Here is a 19,525-nt window from a genome sequence, read left to right on the forward strand (position 1 = left end):
ACAAGGTCAGCATACAGAGACGACAGAATCAGAGAGAGAGAGAGAGAGAGAGAGAGAGAGAGAGAGAGAGAGAGAGAGGGAGAGAGAGAGAGAGATAGAGAGAGAGAGAGAGAGACAAGGGGGATGAACGAGAGGAGGTTTACAAGAGTTTGAACACAAGATAGGCTAAAGAGGGAGGGAGGGAGGGAGGGAGGGAGGAAGAGACACTAACACACACACACACACACACACACACACACACACACACACACACACACACACACACACACACACACACACACACACACACACACACACACACACACACACACACACACACACACACACACACACACACACACACACACACACACACACACACACAGAGGGGTGTGTCAGAGCAATTTAGTTCCTCAAGGAAGTACAACTCAACATTATCTTAAGACAGGGTGGCAGCAGGGACAGAAGCGCTGCAGGAGGGCTTTTCATTCAGCTTGTGGTGAAAATGAAGACGTCTTTTTAAAAATCAACCGTCCCGTGCCGTCAACCTGAAGGGAGAGGCAGATCTCTGACACACACAAAAGGAGGGAGGGGGACTCTCACAACACTCAGGTAAGAAAACTTCTCCAGCTTTCGTGAAAGAAAATACAACAGGGGCCAGATTGGTGTCATGTTCTCCCCTGGTTGGAAACGGTGTTCAAAGCAGGCGAAGTTGAGGTATGATTGGAACAAAATGCGTGACTTCTGTCAACTTCCCCTTTGTAAGCGCGCGTTGGGAGATATGCATGTTCTCTCACAGTCAGGCTGAAACAAGTACAGTGACATGCACAGCTGTGGAGCTCGCACATGCCGAGTGTTGCTCAACTCAAATCTCCACGGCACTGAGTGGACTTTCCCTTCTCCGCTCGCCTGCTTTGACTTTAAGGCGCAGATAAAGACAGTGAAATGTCACTAGACTTCACTCGCATTGTCGTGCGGACACAAGGTTTGAATACAAGGTGTGGGCCTCTGCGTATGACTCTTCAACGTGTAATAACGGCGGCCTGTTTCGCTTCCCTTTTGAGGCGAGACGTGGGGCTCAGTTGAGCAACAGAGGAGTTTTGCAATCCCGCAAGAGAAACTGCAACATGTGCCGTCTGAGAATCTGCTTGAAAAGTACCCAAAACATGATATATGTCAAATAACGGCGATCAAAACGATACATGAAACCAATATAATCTTTGTGCACGCAGACGTCAATATGCTACTAAAAGAGACAGACCATTTAGTCAAGAACAACACCAAGCATTTGAACCGTCAAGACAGTTTGAAAACACAGCGGAAGTGGCGTTTCGTGGTGACGCAATGCTCATCTGGCACAGAAAGAAATCCTGCAATTGTTTTATATTGCATCAGCAAGAAGAACAGTCTACCAAGTGGACATAATGAAAAACAGCCATGTTGTCATCGACACACCTAATACGTTAGTGTGTTGTCCACTCGCCGTCAGCTAAAAGATGCCCTGATGGTTGCTTTAATGCATTTCAACAATAGGCTCCTTGTTTCCATGATTGAGTCGTTCTGTGTTTTTTTATTCTGGAACATTCTCATTGTTGGATCTGATCAAAGGCAGCTGAACGAGACCTCCTCTCAGCAGATACAACCCAGTCTGCTGGGGATGAGAGTCGGTGACGATGACTCTCCGTGTGAGCTCGAAGCAAAGAGGCCCTGCTGTAATAACAGAGCAAGGCACAATTCTGATCGGCTGAGTCAAGAGGCTCCGCGAACCCCCCGCTCAGAGAGGATTCGTCTTCAACATATGCCGGACAGGGCGAGGACAGAAAGACGATTTTGGTTGTAAAACACCTGGAAAGTACTTTTTCTCCAAACATGCACAAGTTCATACATGTACACAAACGGTGAGGCTCACATCGGGAGCTATCTGAGGAATGCTAAATATTTACCTCTCCTTCCACTCCACCGATCATCACTCTCCGCCCGACTGTCCATTGAGTTCACGCTCACAGATTCCTCAGCAGTAACTCTGAACCAGACTGATCTCTGCTTTGTTATTTTACATGTTTGCACGGCGGCGGTATCAGATCTCTCCCGCATCCGGGGAGAGAAACAAACACTCGAACACGTAATGCAGTCAACAGCGTTCAAAAGCCCTCTTCGGTCCGTCGGCACCGCGAAAATTGGTGCTCAACATCGAAAGCGTCCTCAACATCGAAAGCGTCCTCCGTGAGAGCGACTGTCCATTACAGGGAAGTGGTTTCATGGCAATATCCACAGAAACGTTGCAATGGCCTCTTCAAAAAGCAGCCTCCTGATCTGCTGAAAACAAACAACCCGGAAAACCCAAAAAGTCAAGCAGCGTCAGCCGCCAGCCGAGGGCTGACATTTCATTTCGTCTGAAGGCCTCGCACCGTGCACCTCAAATCCCCGTGGTCTTTTTAGCGAATACATGAGATTGAAGCATGAATCTCAAATAGTTATCGCGCTGCTCCACTTCCATTATCACCGTTTAGGGAAATTAATCTAATGAATGTTCTTTACATTCCCCACGGGAAGCCAAGGCTTTCGTAACAAAGCGCTCCATTGGAAATTCGACACTTGTTCACAATGAATGGCTGAGCGTGTCAAATCGACGCGGGTGAGATATGCCGTAATAAACGTGACGGTTTGCTTAGTATGGATGTGGCTGCTGGGATTCGGTTGCACACAGGGGGACGGGGAGAGTCTCATCGGCCGCTAAACACGATCGTTAATGTGACCGGATAACTTTTTTGATTATTCGTGAGCCGTGGAGTCATTTGCTCAGAGTGCTGACTGTGCCGTCGGAGCATGCAATCATTTGAACAAGGCCGTCTAATTAGCATAACCCTGCATGAAGGGACCGCGTTCAAACGACCATCAGGCGGCCATGTAACCGACTGCTTATGGATATAATGCTGTTGAGAATGCACAGGGTGTTTCAGAGCGTCGTTTCATCTCGAGGCCAGTAATTACGGTAGCTTTTGGGTTCCTACCCCTGATGCAATCTGGGGAAAGCCTGCATGGACCTGCCTCAGATATGCAGCCTTCCAGCTTCTCTCAAATACTTGCCCACACAGGCCAGAAGTGGCATTTAGTGCGGTATCCACAGTGAAGGACGCACAGTAACGACTTAACGTGAGTGAATGGAAAAAGGAAAATGACCCAGGAAGTATTCGAGGGTACAAAGTGGCACTGAGGCAGACCGTCGATGCTTTGGATTAAGGGGAAGTGGGATTGGAGAGAGAGGTGTGTGTGTGTGTGTGTGTGTGTGTGTGTGTGTGTGTGTGTGTGTGTGTGTGTGTGTGTGTGTGTGTGTGTGTGTGTGTGTGTGTGTGTGTGTGTGTGTGTGTGTGTGTGTGTGTGTGTGTGTGTGTGTGTGTGTGTGTGTGTGTGTGTGCGTGTGTGAAGAAGAAGGGAGTAGGAGGGGGGGTGGATAAAAACTGGGAGACAAATGTCAAAGGATCGACTTCACACCGTAAGAAGAGAGAGAGAGAAGTTACCAGAAGGCAAAGAAAAGCAGCACAGAAGGGTGTGTGTGTGTGTGTGTGTGTGTGTGTGTGTGTGTGTGTGTGTTATATTATTCTAATCCTTTCGATAATTATTATTTAAATGATGTGGAAACTCCTATTCAGTTTGATTCGTCGTCTCTAATAAGAACATCAGCTAAATAAAATGTTGTTTCCTCCGTGAATGATTCCCTTCAAACCTGCGTGCTTCGCGATGGAGATTAGGGAGGGAGAATTAGACGCAATTAAAAAGGCATTCATTCAAACCGTGTTGACAATCAAAAATAAACAGTGGGTTTTGTAGTTGTGTCGCAGCGAGCCGTTTGCATGCTGATGACCTCCCGGGGGGTTTCCTCTGATGGATGCGAGGTGTGGTTTAAAATCTCACAGGAGGAATTAAAAGCCTCCGTGGAGTCTCTTCCAGGCGCGTCTCCCTTCGGCACCATTTGTGGGAGACGAAAACAAACACAAACTGGAACTAACATTATATTAAAGCAGTGTTTTAAAGGTCTCCTATTATGCAAATTCCTCTTCTTCATGTCTCTAATACATCAACATGTGTCCCCTCTTCTTCATGTCTCTTCTACATCAACATGTGTCCCCTCTTCTTCATGTCTCTTCTACATCAGCATGTGTCCCCTCTTCTTCATGTCTCTTCTACATCAACATGTGTCCCCTCTTCTTCATGTCTCTTCTACATCAACATGTGTCCCCTCTTCTTCATGTCTCTTCTACATCAACATGTGTGCCCTCTTCTTCATGTCTCTTCTACATCAACATGTGTCCCTTCTTCCTCATGTCTCTTCTACATCAACATGTGTCCCCTCTTCTTCATGTCTCTTCTACATCAACATGTGTCCCCTCTTCTTCATGTCTCTTCTACATCAACATGTGTCCCCTCTTCCTCATGTCTCTTCTACATCACCATGTGTCCCCTCTTCTTCATGTCTCTTCTACATCAACATGTGTGCCCTCTTCTTCATGTCTCTTCTACATCAACATGTGTCCCCTCTTCTTCATGTCTCTTCTACATCAACATGTGTCCCCTCTTCTTCATGTCTCTTCTACATCAACATGTGTGCCCTCTTCTTCATGTCTCTTCTACATCAACATGTGTCCCCTCTTCTTCATGTCTCTTCTACATCAACATGTGTCCCCTCTTCTTCATGTCTCTTCTACATCAACATGTGTCCCCTCTTCTCCACGTCTGTTCTACATCAACATGTGTCCCCTCTTCTTCACGTCTGTTCTACATCAACATGTGTCCCCTCTTCTTCATGTCTCTTCTACATCAACATGTGTCCCCTCTTCTTCACGTCTGTTCTACATCAACATGTGTCCCCTCTTCTTCGTGTCTCTTCTAAATCAACACGTGTCCCCTCTTCTTCATGTCTCTTCTACATCAACATGTGTCCCCTCTTCTTCATGTCTCTTCTACATCAGCATGTGTCCCCTCTTCTTCATGTCTCTTCTACATCAGCATGTGTCCCCTCTTCTTCATGTCTCTTCTACATCAACATGTGTCCCCTCTTCTTCATGTCTCTTCTACATCAGCATGTGTCCCCTCTGTGGAAAGAGACTCTGAAAGTCTCAGGAACAAAGATTCTCTCTCTTTTTGATCCATTTCTATAAAAACCTGTCTGAAAATGAGCTGATCAGATTTTGGCCACTTGATGATGTCATAACGATGTGTTGTCTTGTGTAACCATTAGCCAATCAGCAACAAGGTAACCCCCCCCCCCCCTTATCACCTGAATCTTAAAGTAACAGACAGAGAATCAGCATTTTGGAAACAGGGCTGAAACAGAGGGGATTATGGGTAATGCTGCAATGATCGGTTTAGTGTCAGCCAATCAGAGACAGGCTCTGTGTATATCTGAGACCTGTGATATATTGATGAGAAACAGTATAATAGGGGACCTTTAAATGCAACAGGATTCACCGTGTGTTAATCCAGCGCCGGGCAGAAGTCTATTTACTTGTTGATTTTAAAAAGCTCAAAGTGAGGCTTGAAAGTGGACTAAAGGGATGTGGCAGTCTGAAGGTTAGATCGTCAGACTCACAGGGGGGCAGGCGGTTCAAATCCCCAGATCATCATTTTGGATAAGAGAGGTGCCCACATGCTGCCCTCCCCAGCCGCGGAAACAACACACTTGGCCCTCGAACATGGCACTTAACCTCCAAACAGCCCACTGGAGCGGCTCGGCGTCTGCCAGTGAAAGAAGGACACTGCAGAGCCGTAACCAGATGTGAAAACGCTGTCCTTCCTTTAAAAAGGGAGTGTCTCCACACCTCTAACTGCTAGACAGTACTTAGATCCTTCTCCTTACAGCAGTACATATTCTAATACACTTCTGCTTCCAACATGTAGAAAAGTACTAGCTTCAAAATAGACTTCAAGTACAGCAACTAAGAGAAGTCCTTGTTCAAAAGGCCTATTTCAGAAGAGTATCGATTATATTACTGAAATACAATTATTCATGCTTTTACCAATTATGTGTTTTTTGTTGTTTTTTTACAGAACATACAACAACAAACAACTAAACAAAAAGTAACGGGGGGGGGGATGCAAGGATGACTTCCTAAGAGAGCTGATTGTGACACAGGACATTTCATACACAATACATTACACAGGAGATGCCATATTGACAGGGTCAGACAGGAGGGCTGCGGACAGTGAACCGCAATCCCCCCGTCTCCCCTCAAAGTCCCCCAGCAGAGAAGCGGCTCCGTGTTCAGCGGGTCCAGATGCTCCCTCAGCCACGAGTCCCTAACGCAGGCTGGTTTGCGTTCCTTCCAGTTTAGTAGCATGAGTCTTTTTGTGGCTAAACAGCCCGATGTCCAGAGCCGATCGGCAGTCCTTGCAACATTGCCATCTGGCTTGAGACCCAGCATGCAATGGGACATGTAGGGAAATTCACTTTTAAAGATTCAGACATTAAGGATATTACTTCTACATATAAGTATGTGTTGCATGTTGTAAAGGTAGGGTTCAGTTGTACTACGTAATGAACTTAATAGATATATACTACTGCTTAATATATCATATTTCATTCAGGATCTGTATTTTAGCAAGTCATTTTGCCAAATACACGTAAAAAACTACAATATTCGCCTTGAAATATAGCGGAGTAGAAGTATAAGATTGCATACAATGAAAATATTCAAGCACCTCAAACTTGTACTTGTACTTAGCACTTTGTGAACTAAGGAAAGCAACGCAAATTCAATATTATCATTGAGGCGGTAATCCAGCCAGTGACGGGGAATCTTTTCCATCTGCAGAAAGAGACACATGTTGGTTGAAACACAACGCTGCTAATATTTAAGTTAGATAAACCTTCCGTGCAATACGAGGGGAATCGTGCAATTTAATATCTATTATTTATTTATGTACATATTCCCTTTTTTTAAGTCCCATTTATTGTTTTTATATTGTCGTCTTGTTGCGTGTTGGCACCTTGAGTCCGTTGTAATTTTGTTGTACTTGTACTATGACAAATAAAGTTCTATCTATCTATCTATCTGTGTCCTGCACACCATTTGGAGAAGTGGGTACTTTACTCACCAATGCTGGAAACTACCTATTTGCAATGTGTACTACTGCTTTCTTCCAAGTCAAAGTTATATTACTTTATTCGTAGCTTCAATCAATTCGCTCACAACAAACTGGTCCAACAGGCTGAAGATGTACCAAATTCACATTTTGATTTCAATAGGTATCATGTGCAACCTAAAATCAGAGCCTTGTGTTTTCCAGTGCAAAATCATAATTGGATATTTATACAGTTTCCTTTGTGACTACCCATTTCCTATCTTTCCCACACGCATCGAAAGATAATAGTATTATGAGCAGAGAGGAACATGCTCTTGGCTAAAGAAGTATTTAAAGAATGTAAGTCTTATTCCAGAGTACCTCTCAATGGGCACAGTTCAAACATGTGTGTCTCTTCCTTCCCTCTAGACAACCATGGACCACTTCAGCTCCAAGGACATGGCGTTGAGCGCGCAGAAGAAGATCCTCAGCCGCATGGCCACCAAGAGCTCGGTCCAAATGTTCATCGACGACACCACGAGCGAGATCCTGGACGAACTGTACCGCGTCTCCAAAGGCTACTCGGGGAACAAGACGGAGGCGCAGAAGGTGATCAAAGACCTGGTGAAGATCGCCGTGAAGATCGGTTTGCTGTTCAGGAACAACCGCTTCAGCACGGAGGAGCTGGGAATCGCCACGGATTTCAAGAAGAAGCTGCACCAGGGGGCCATGACGGCTATCAGCTTCTACGAGGCACGTTTACACATTTCTTTTTAAAGTACGGAATCTATAAACAGGCTTTAGGAAGTCAGAACTTCGGTGGTCTGAAGTGAAACTCAAAACTGATATATCAAGGAATAGAGATACATTACATCGGCATAAGGACACTTGACGATAAATTGTTTAGGCAGAAAATGTCCAAGTTCAACGCAGAATACTTAAATAGACCTTAATAGCCTTTCAAATCTGTATTACATGGGTACATGTGTGCCGTATGTTGCAGGGAATGGTTGTAAATAAGGTTGTTAAGGTTTTAATTCAGCTATGTGGCTCTTTAGTACTTTCCTGTGTCACTATCTATCACTAATGGAGAGAACACATTGGTGAATAATCTACAAGGCCCACTGATAAAGGTATTGCAATGTTTGTATGCTTGCAGTACTCTAAACTGGTTGTGTGTGGGGTAATTACTTCAGCATTGTATACACACACAAAAGGGAACGATGCACACAGTTCAGAACACTTTAAACAGCTTGACTCCAGACTGCTAAATTCGAAGCAACATTTGATTGCTTTCAAACAAGAAAATCACAATCAACAAGGACTAAAGTCTCAGCGATGGCCACTTAACTGCAGCTACGCACTTGACCCTAAATTACCTTGTTTCCGTGTCTGGTGTTGAAGTCATGCATGGGTTTGACTCACACCAAACCACAATAATGACAACTGCAAGAACATATTTAATTACTATACATTATGGGGACACTTAACCCCGAGTTGCTCCCGATTGCAAGGCTAACGGTGTGTGAATGTTGGATTCCCTGAGCAAGAGTGGCACATTTCTCTCTTTGAATGTGTGTGAATGAAGACTTGAAGCGCCTAGTTTAAGACTGCACCACATACGTACAATACAGTCCATGTTCAATATTAACTAGGGGTAGGTTGGTTGTGGCTGAGGGGGAAAATGGACGTCCACCAATTGAAGTTTCAGTCGTTCAATCTCCAGTCGCTGCAGTAAGCATGTTGAAGCATCCTTGGGCAATATACTGTATTGAACCCCACATTGCTCCAGTAGGAATGCATTCTATGGTATTGAGGTAAGTCGCTTTGCTAAATGCTAAAGGACATGTGATGTAACCCACGGTCACGACCCTTTCCCCCTTACTCCCTCAGGTGGATTTCACCTTCGATAACGGGGTGATGTCAGAACTCCTGACCAGCTGCAGGGATCTGTTGTTGAAGCTGGTGAACACGCACCTCACCCCCAAATCCCACAACCGCATCAGCCACGTGTTCAACCATTACTCCGACCCCGAGCTCCTGACCAAACTGTACGACCCCAGCGGCACCTTCAGACCCAACCTCACCAAGATCTGCAAGGGACTCGACAAGCTCATGGAGGACGGGACAATATGACGTCAAAACAAAACAATCAAATGTCACACAGACACTTGGGAGATCAACAGACTCACATGAGACTCAGAACTGTTGGACGCATTTCGGTCTTACTGCTGCTGAGGAATGGCAACGTAAAACAAGTGATTTGAGAACAAAAGCTCAACGACGCCCCATCGTTCTCGAAGAACACGCGGGATGAGGATGATTGACTCATTCCTCAAGTGTTCAGTGTTCAGAGGTGATATACTGTTTAATTGTGATGTAGACGGATTCTCAGAAAAAGAACTTGAACATAAACTAGTTTATACTGTCGGCTGTTTTTATTAGATAAGGAAATGTCATTAGATGCTTGATATTTGAGGCCTTGAAATGTTTCTTTGAGAACTACTGATGTTGGGTATTCAGGATATTGCATAGAGAGGACGGACAGGGAACAATGCCACTGTAATACAGCACTGCCATCTGGTGGTGAAGACGCCGCTTCATTGTACTGTATTTCCCAAAGCTTCCGGAAGCCAATAATAAAGCCAAATAACCCCGCAGTTGACAATTACTTACACCAACACTTTGCAGCTTCAAAACATGTTTAGCAGCATTAACAAAGAGACTGATGGCTAAGTGGTGTTGACAGGAAGATCTTAAGGTTAATCCTATGACTCGTGTTGTTCTGGAGAGTTGATCACAGGCGTTGTCTGAGATTAAGACGGGTGTTGTTCTTTGGTTTTACGTTACCAAGACATCAATAAAATCAACAAAACAGCCCCAACGAGACACTCCACTTTGTGCGCTATTGCAATGTAGTTTAACTGCGAAAATACCGTTTTTGTGGATCAAATTTGTTCAACTATTAAGTTACAGAAAGCTTCTTTTTTAAAGTTCTAATCAAAATCATTTACTTGAGAAAGTTTGGACAAGGTGTCAATATATATATATTTTTTAAGACCTCAACAAAAAACATGGCCTGTTTGTAAAACTGAAATAAAATGTAGAAAACGACTGCTATCAAAATATATTCTAAAACACAAGTCTGTTTCCTAAGCTTTGCTACGTTAGACTAAGCTTCGCTCCGTTAGACTAAGCTTCGCATAGTCGCTTTGCTCCGTTAGACTAAGCTTCGCTACGTTAGACTAAGCTTCGCTCCGTTAGACTAAGCTTGGCTCCGTTAGACTAAGCTTCGCTCCGTTAGACTAAGCTTCGCTCCGTTAGACTAAGCTTCGCTCCGTTAGACTAAGCTTCGCTACGTTAGACTAAGCTTCGCTCCGTTAGACTAAGCTTCGCTCCGTTAGACTAAGCTTCGCTACGTTAGACTAAGCTTCGCTCCGTTAGACTAAGCTTCGCTCCGTTAGCCTAAGCTTCGCTACGTTAGACTAAGCTTCGCTCCGTTAGCCTAAGCTTCGCTCCGTTAGCCTAAGCTTCGCTACGTTAGACTAAGCTTCGCTACGTTAGACTAAGCTTCGCTACGTTAGACTAAGCTTCGCTCCGTTAGACTAAGCTTCGCATAGTCGCTTTGCTCCGTTAGACTAAGCTTCGCTACGTTAGACTAAGCTTCGCTCCGTTAGACTAAGCTTCGCTCCGTTAGACTAAGCTTCGCTCCGTTAGACTAAGCTTCGCTCCGTTAGACTAAGCTTCGCTACGTTAGACTAAGCTTCGCTCCGTTAGACTAAGCTTCGCTCCGTTAGCCTAAGCTTCGCTACGTTAGACTAAGCTTCGCTCCGTTAGCCTAAGCTTCGCTCCGTTAGCCTAAGCTTCGCTACGTTAGACTAAGCTTCGCTACGTTAGACTAAGCTTCGCTACGTTAGACTAAGCTTCGCTACGTTAGACTAAGCTTCGCTCCGTTAGCCTAAGCTTCGCTACGTTAGCCTAAGCTTCGCTACGTTAGACTAAGCTTCGCTACGTTAGACTAAGCTTCGCTACGTTAGACTAAGCTTCGCTACGTTAGACTAAGCTTCGCTCCGTTAGACTAAGCTTCGCTACGTTAGACTAAGCTTTTCTCCGTTAGACTAAACTTTGCTCCGTTAGACTAAGCTTTGCTCCGTTAGACTAAGCTTTCCACAGTGAGCATGATTCATAAATGAACTATGGCTAAAGGCTTCAGTCAGAAGACTCGCCCAACGCTGCATTGTCAGACGGTGAGGTATACGAAGGGTCATATGACCGAAGCAACTTGTGACTGTGCATTCTCATTTCTAACATTTCACGCTCTTGTTTTGTGAAGATACGTGTGTGCTGTTGGCCATATGAAGCTTTACATAATCGACAGTGTTTCTCAACAAATAAATAAGAAAGCTACATTGCAGTATGTATTCATGTTTTAAAAACGGTTTGAATACAGTGTAACTTTATAAGTTAAAAAACAAAATGGCATACAGCAGCAGGATGAGTGGAGATATATTCCTCTTTTTGAAATGTTCTGCGGCGTGGCTTTCTGAGCGTTGTTCTTCTTTAACGATCAGAGTGCACGAACAACACGTCACAGCTGGAAGATCTCATCCTCCCTGTCTCTCAGTTTCCTGGTGAGTTTGGTGACGGTGAAGGTAACGGCCGCATGTGATGCCTGCTGCGTCGTGGGAGATAAAAAGGCGCTCTGCGACCTGGTGAGCGGCCGACAGTCTGAGGCCTCGCTGCTGCAAGCTGCTTCTATAGAGGCCACCCTGTGAGAGATAGACAGACACAGTAAGTGTGAAGACTGAGCGTTTCACTTCACCAGCATGCATAATGTCAGTGATATTGTGATAACCCTTCTCTCTCCGTTTAAATAGCCAGTGAAAGGAGTTTTGTTGAGTTGCAAGAAGTTCATTTAAGTATGTGATGAAGTGTATAAGACTAGTAGAAAGGGAAGACGCTGTCCTCCACCTCTGAGAGAGATATAAGGCTTTCTTTCTAAGTTCAGTCGACAGAGCTTCAATGTTATTAATGTATAACCCAGTGGCTATCACAACTGGACCTTCTGTAGACACACGTTGAAGTGATTTCCTGTTGCACCTTTCTCTGTGTGGTGCAAGTGATAGAATCTCGGGGGCGGTTAGACTCAAATGTAAAGCTGTTCACTTATGAGTCGTTTGCGCAAGGTGCATGATAACATCCGGTGTGAACAGGAGTCAAGAGTCCTGTGTGTGCCAAACGGATCTTGTTCAACAACATAAACAACATGAAAAGATAATCTTATTTTAGGTGCAACATTGGCTTTTAAAGCAGGTGCATAAGATGTGAGAGGACTTAGAAATGAAAGGGTGTCGTAAGTATTAAACTTGACGCCAAAAAATCACTCTGTTTTAGGGAATGCCAGACAGCAAATAAAATGTCAAGACTTGAGGATCTGTCACAGCCAATCCAGAGCATGACTGTGTCTGAACAACCAGCGTAAACAAGCGTGTACCTCTTCTCTGCCTCCTGACATCCTCTCACCGCCGCCTGCTTGGATTGACTTATCAAGTCGTCCAACCTTTTCAAAAAGTCCGCTGGAGTAAGGTCCGACGCTCTTTCTCTGCCATCGTTCTGCTTCCTCTCTGAGGGGCTCCTCGTGTGCCCGTTTTGTTTGGAGACACAGCCGTCCTCTTCGAACAAATCCCCCCCGTCACTACAGTGGGCCAAGTCTGACAGCACAGGGATTGATAAGGACTTCTTCAGGAATATGGAGTCATTGGTGTACAGCCTGTTGGCTCTTTTGATTTGCTCCATCTGTGAGAGAAGATGACATGTCAGCATTGTGTATACTTAATTACATAAACGTGACTAATTATGGTGTATCTTAATAATATAGAAAGTATTGGACATCACAAGTCAAAATCAACAGCAGGAGAGCAATGCAAATCAATGCACATTTGTAACAATTTAAAATACAGTTTTTGATATGAGGGTTGACAGTGTTGATCATAATCAACTTCATTTTACTAAACCATAATTCATATTACTTACTTAATACTACTAAGTGTACCACTAAGTGTCATTGAGAACCTATAAAAGCTCTATAAATTAAAAAAAGTATTACTGTACCTGAATAATTTTACCCAAAAGTGCACACACACTAATAACTAGTCCATATAAGGACAATAGGCAAGGCAAGGCAAGTTTATTTATATAGCACTTTTCAACGCAAGGCAATTCAAAGTGCTTTACAAAAAAAAATGAAAGACATTAAAAAAGAAAAGCTAATAAAAGTTACAGTGCAGTTTAAGATATGAATAGTTCAATTAAAAGCAGCGACAAAAAGAAAAGTCTTCAGCCTGGATTTAAAAGTAGTCAGAGTTGCAGCGGACCTGCAGGTTTCTGGGAGTTTGCTCCAGATACTTGGAGCATAATAACTGAACGCTGCTTCTCCATGTTTAGTTCTGACTCTGGGGACAGAAAGCTGACCAGTCCCTGAAGACCTGAGAGATCTGGATGGTTCATAATTTAGCAGGAGGTCAGAAATGTATTTTGGGCCTAAACCATTCAGTGCTTTATAAACCAGCAGCAGTATTTTGAGATCTATTCTTTGACACACAGGAAGCCAATAAGAAATAAACGTGAAATATGTATATCCTGCATCCAAATATAGCAAAAGGGGATATTTCATTGGGAGGCAGGGTATCACAATATTTCCAATATAATACAAACACAAAAATGGTTTTACAATATATGTTTTACTTACAGAAACTCCATATTTCAGGGCCAGGCCTTGCAGTGTTTCTCCGGGCTGAATGTTGTGTTCAATGCGTCTCTGGCGAACCGGAGAGAGAGGAGACCGGACCAAACTACCGTAAGACCGGGTCCGGTTCCCCAGGAGAAGGCTGTTACCCCCACCGGGCAAAGGAGCTCTCTCCCCTGACATAGTAGCGAACAAATCGGCACGATAACAACCGAGCAAACGGTGGTAAAGTGTGGCTACAAGCTCACGTTGTTGACATAGTGAGAAGCAAACTAACTAGCAGCTTAGTTAGCATTCTAGCTAAATGGTAATCTCACTTAAGCATGACGCTCGTTATGTTTGTGTCAACGCTACCTGTCAAACCTATGCTACATTTAAAGACTATAACTTACTTCACAGCAAGTTTTAATAACCATATTTCTCAAATAAACAGCTGAAAAGCTTGGGAGAAAGTTGCGAATATGTTCATGTGTCCAGCTGTCAGCTGCCGTGTGTTGCCATGGCTGCCGTGTTCAGTCCCGTGAGTCGTCACATGTGCTGCATTCATGACAATTAGAATAACGACAATTAGAATAACCGCAACGAATTGAAACCTTGAAACCTAACATGTAATCTATTGAAGCAAATGGAGATTTCTGAAATGAGTTCACGGTTTTCTGAGCGTTGTACACTTCATGTGGTGCATTTCAAATAACGTCATATATTGCAGCTCATGTTTTAAGGGACAGTACCAACAATTTTAAGTATTTCAAGTTTTTGAAAATTCAAAAAGTGTAATCTAATATAAATAGTAATAATAATAGTTTCAATAATCTATTTGTTGTAAAAAAAAAAAAATGAACTGGAGATCATAACAATTTAGCATTTAAAAACTGATCTGAACTATATTTTCAAATATGAAGCTTGTAATTCCCATTTTCCTTTCTGACTTAGAACGCAACATTAGCTTGTCGTTGTCGGGAATGAGCTAGTCAGCTATGCTAACCCGTTACTATTGACCTCTATTTTGATATTATCAACCATAATAATTATGTCTTTTAAAAGGGAAGGTGATGACAAGAGTCAATTGAACATCCTGAAGGTAACATGTTACTTTTTTTTAACGTTTCTATTAGACACTTCAGTTGAGGTTATGGATGTTGTTATGGTTAGCATAATGCTAGCTACCTGTATCCACATGTTTCAGATTGCATCTTTGATAAAGTTAGAATGAATGAACCACTCCTCGTTGTTTTTGTGTTCCAGAAACGCCGTGTTGCAGATCTTCTGTCTAATTATATTCCAGAAGATGAAGCAGCTCTTATGAATAATGGAAGGTGAAACGAACTTTAAAAACAGTGACATGTGTGTGAATGAAACTCTTGTACTTTGAGGTTGTTAAAGCTCTAACTGAAGAAATTAAACTAATAATTGAAATGTTAAATTGTGTTTCTAGATATACTTGCCTCGTGTGCTCTTACCGTCCTGTGTTTGACACGGTGGACACGCTGACAGTCCACAGAAACGGGAAGAAGCATCTGGAAGGTGAGGCGTTTAATGTCACCCTTTTTTATAATGTGTTGTTAATTCCAGTGATTAAGTGTTTAGGCAGTGGGTGTCTTTCTTTCCTAACATTATCTAGTGTACCACGTGTGAGTGGAAAAACGCTTACACCCCAAGCAAGACTAATATGTGTGTCTCTTTGACTTGTATGAGTATAAATCCTTTTTATTGGACACCAATATATTGTTTTTGGATTTGATATCCTGACAAAAAATGCAGGAATAGTTAGCCAAATTGTGACAAACATAAAATGAGCCTAGATTTAAATATGTTGTTCATTAGTAAGTTACTATGATAAGTGATTTTCAACAGTGGTGCATCTAGAAGAGGGCAATACCGATAAGATCCACTATGACAGTATGTCAATGTATTATTATTATACCGAGGCTCCTAACCACTTAATAGTGTTTGTTTTGGCTAATGCCGCAAATAAACCCTCACACAAGTCAAGTCACTTTATCAAATGGTACAACAATTCTTATTAAAATCCAATATTTCATACAGCTGTCCAGATTATTGATGTGTAACATGGTGGCATTATACAACAAGAGATGTAGGAGGTATCTACAGCACTAAAGAATACATTTTTACATGGTTGACACATGTATATTCCAATAGTTGTATTGTTATATTTGCCCAGCTTCGAATATATAGATTGTGTAAGAAGTATACATGGCGCCTTAAATACACGTAATTGTTGTATTTTTTCAGGTTTAAAAGGATTCTATGGAAAGAAAGCACGGCTAAAGAATGAAATCATAAAAAGGCACCATGAAAAATACGTTGAGGCTGAAGACAAAAGACAGGTAAATCAGTTGTGAGCTCCAGGTGTGTTTCTTCATCTGTCAATCCCCTGATAAGATAAGATAAGATATACTTTATTGATCCCAATTTGAGAATTGTTTCTGTTACAGCAGCATGTAAACAAGGCATGGCACACAATGTGAAAATGAAAAGGAGAACAAAATAAACAGACATAAACAAAAAATCTCAATAAAAACAGAACCTTAAAGTAAAATATATATAGTGGCAGTGGTGGATATATATTGGAAGACTTACTGTCAAATACACACTATGAAGGGCCAATTACAGCTATCACAATATGTGAGTGTGCAACAAATAGCATATTAAAGGTGGGGTAGGTCATTTTGGAGAAACCAGCTCGAGTGCGCTAGAATTTGAAAATACACAGCCGGAAAAAATCTGCTACTTCCTTCCAGAGCCCCTCCTCCAACACACACGAACGCGCACATGACCAATGAGGGCACGAGATAAGTGTGTGCCCAGATGGAAGGCTGACAGGCAGGGAGGCCATCCTGTTACTTTAGCCGGCTCAGATGATTGGTCGTGCTTTTTACAGCGCGACGGCTTCCACAGATGACATTTTGTTATGGATTTTTTGTCAAAGCACTTCAGATGTTCATTGCTATCGGGATGTTAAGAGCATTCCATGGAATATAACAACAAGTGTATCTCGAGCCGGTTTCTCAAACGTACCGACCCCACCTTTAAATGTAGTTGTATGGAAAAAATCTCCAACATGCAGAAGGTCAATGAATCATCACGGCCGAATAACAACATCAGCGGAAAAATACTTAGTGTTTCTTTGTCTGACTGAAACTGTTGCTGTCTCGCATGCATTGTGTCCCTGTGACAACCATATGACCCTGACAAACAACAACACTTTGAAATAGTTGTCCACTGTGGAAAAGATAAACAACACTTGACCTGAACTCTACTCAGACATTCCCACTATATTCTACTTCCTTTAGGAACCCTCCTGTTCAGCTCCTCTATTGGAACAGACTCGGAAGCTTACACATCACGCCTTATTGAAAACGGTCCCTTATAACAGCTGCCATACAAAAACCAGGTACGGTTATTTAGTACACAAATTCAAGCATATATAATAAACACTACTTTAAAAATTCATATCTTGTATTGTTCTCTAGTACAAAAGGTGGAAAAGGAGCTCTGAGAGTTGACTCAGATCCCAGTGACAACTCTTCCAGCACAGCAGCGTCTGAAGAGGGAAAAGCCTGCCGGACAGCTGAAGTTCCAAACCGGTCATCACAAAGCGCTTCTCGTGGCTGCACAGCTGGTAAAGCCGGTCATACAAAATCGTACATTTCCAGATGTTGTGTTGAGTAAACACTGGACAGATGTGCTTTCATTGTGTGTTTTGTAGCCAATGAGGACACACGCCCAGATGTGAAAGGAGCCGAGTCAGCAGAGCCTCAGGAAGCAGAGCCGATAACAGCCGAGAGGAAGAGAGAGCTGCAGCATTACCTCAAACTAAAAAGGTACAGGAGTGTTTGTTTGTCTAGCTTTTATCATAGCGGAGACAACACACATCGGTTCACTTTTCCCACTCCCGAGAAACAACAAACAAACGGTTCCCAAACAAGAAACAAAAGCCAAGTCTCTTACTTGAGCTCCTACGCCGAAATAAGAGCTTCTCGCTCTTATTATACTGCTCTAGTATGAAACATTATAAAGTGACCACACATTTCTCTTAATGCAAAACACAACAACAACAAGTCAAAAAGCCTCGCAGAGCAACAAACGTGTTTCCAATCTCAAAACACACAATGCTGGTTCTCCGTTGGGAGCAGTAGAGAGACTATTAGTGATATGTCGAGCCGATTCTTTTGAACGGCTCTTTGGTACGAACGAGGGGAACCGAGTCGTACTCGGTGAGAGCCGTTCTTGTTATCGTTCAATCGTTGGTCCGCGCTCACTGCCTGCCAAAAGCCACTCGCCTTTTAAAAAGCTTGATTTTGTTCCCCACACGTATTCTGTGAAGACCCGCCCCCTGCTCTGATTGGTAGGTTTCAGCGCGAGGAGTGAGATGGGGTGGGTCTTAAGGGAATACGCGCGAGAGAGAAGTCATAACAAGTGGGACAGGACAGGTAGACGACGTGTTGTTCGGATGGAAAATGAGCCAAACGCGAAAACGCAGCAGCAGCTTCAACCAAAACCAGGCGATGATAAAGCGCACCATTTGTAAAGGCAACATATCCTTTAAAGCAGGGTCAAGAAATAATCTCCATCGCCACTTCACTATCATTATCCTGGTGATTATTTCGCAGATAAACCTAGTAACCCCGCCCCCTTTAAAAAACGGCCCTTTGAATGGAACGGAGCCATAAGATCCGGTTCCCTTCAAAGAGCCATAATTCCCATCACTAGAGATTATCGTGCACTTATTCAAATAACTGATGTGGACCAATCAGGATGCAGATATCAGTAAACTCGTCCAATCACCATGCAGCATCCACACACAGGAACAGAAAGCCATTGTGACCCAGAGTCAGAGTTGTTCTTTCTAACAACTAGAAGTCAGTTCCATATATTTCAGAATCAGGTTTATTACCAGGTAGGTTCATAAAAGTAACAACAACAACAAAAAAACACAGATAGCGAACTATTTTAAGAACACTATAATAACATTAAAAAAATATAAGAACAAATAAAATAAAGCCGTGAAATAGAATGGAATAAAATAGGTGCAAATATAAGCGTTTCATCTTGCTTTGTCTCTTCCTCAGTGACGGGTGGCTGCGGGACCGGAGCGGCCAATGGGTGAGAGACGAGAACGTGGAGTTTGATTCAGACGAGGAGGAGGAGGCTCCTTCGCTTTCCCCCCTACCCACAAGTCCCCGAGAGGACGAACACGTGTGGGGAAACACACATTAGCTTGTACCACAGTGGAACAGTCAGACGTTTGAAACAGCCGGAGCTCCACATGCACAGCCTTTCCAAAACCTTTCATTCAATTCCAATGTTTTTGTATGCCTTTATTAATCCTGGGACTCACTTCCTGGTTGAAAGAACAGCCTGCTCGTCATTATCAGCTGCTACTGTTTACCAGGACACTTACAATTTACGGAGACATGTAATTGGTTCTGTATCTCATATCATTTGATTTACAGTTTGAAAATCTTTTGTTTTTGTGCTGTCAATTGTGCCTGTTTACGTGTGACAATTAAAAGGCTCTTTTTTAAGATCAAGTGTTCTCTCATTAACTCCAACAATGCTTGTGTCCTAAAATCAAAAAGACATTAATGGATCATTCTGATTCAGAACGACATTATTTCACGTTACTTCATCTTAGTCTGACTTGAGAAGAAAACACGATCAGACTACAGGCGAGTAGTTTAATCAGATTATCTAAATCACTTTATTTGGAGGTATAAG

General features: G+C 43.0%; 3 protein-coding genes across 3 annotated transcripts; 2 read left to right on the forward strand and 1 right to left on the reverse strand.

Moving 5' to 3' along the window:
* The first annotated feature begins 337 nt into the window (after positions 1–337).
* tnfaip8l2b (tumor necrosis factor, alpha-induced protein 8-like 2b) lies at positions 338–9,698 on the forward strand. The gene is made up of 3 exons (XM_034101950.2): positions 338–591; positions 7,468–7,791; positions 8,932–9,698. Exons 2-3 carry the CDS (start codon positions 7,474–7,476, stop codon positions 9,172–9,174), a joined length of 561 nt encoding a protein of 186 aa, XP_033957841.1. The 5' UTR covers positions 338–591; positions 7,468–7,473; the 3' UTR covers positions 9,175–9,698.
* A 369-nt stretch (positions 9,699–10,067) lies between these two features.
* lysmd1 (LysM, putative peptidoglycan-binding, domain containing 1) lies at positions 10,068–14,358 on the reverse strand. The gene is made up of 3 exons (XM_034101949.2): positions 13,787–14,358; positions 12,533–12,834; positions 10,068–11,807 (listed from the first exon to the last, which is right to left on the reverse strand). The coding sequence occupies exons 1-3, from the start codon at positions 13,964–13,966 to the stop codon at positions 11,627–11,629; spliced, it is 663 nt and encodes a 220-aa protein (XP_033957840.1). The 5' UTR covers positions 13,967–14,358; the 3' UTR covers positions 10,068–11,626.
* A 338-nt stretch (positions 14,359–14,696) lies between these two features.
* On the forward strand, positions 14,697–19,334 carry scnm1 (sodium channel modifier 1). The gene is made up of 8 exons (XM_034102691.1): positions 14,697–14,864; positions 15,029–15,099; positions 15,219–15,307; positions 16,037–16,131; positions 17,098–17,198; positions 17,278–17,426; positions 17,514–17,628; positions 18,877–19,334. The coding sequence occupies exons 1-8, from the start codon at positions 14,814–14,816 to the stop codon at positions 19,022–19,024; spliced, it is 819 nt and encodes a 272-aa protein (XP_033958582.1). The 5' UTR covers positions 14,697–14,813; the 3' UTR covers positions 19,025–19,334.
* Positions 19,335–19,525: the final 191 nt, after the last annotated feature.

Source organism: Pseudochaenichthys georgianus, chromosome 16 (genome assembly GCF_902827115.2).
Source record: "Pseudochaenichthys georgianus chromosome 16, fPseGeo1.2, whole genome shotgun sequence".
Lineage (NCBI taxonomy): Eukaryota > Metazoa > Chordata > Actinopteri > Perciformes > Channichthyidae > Pseudochaenichthys > Pseudochaenichthys georgianus.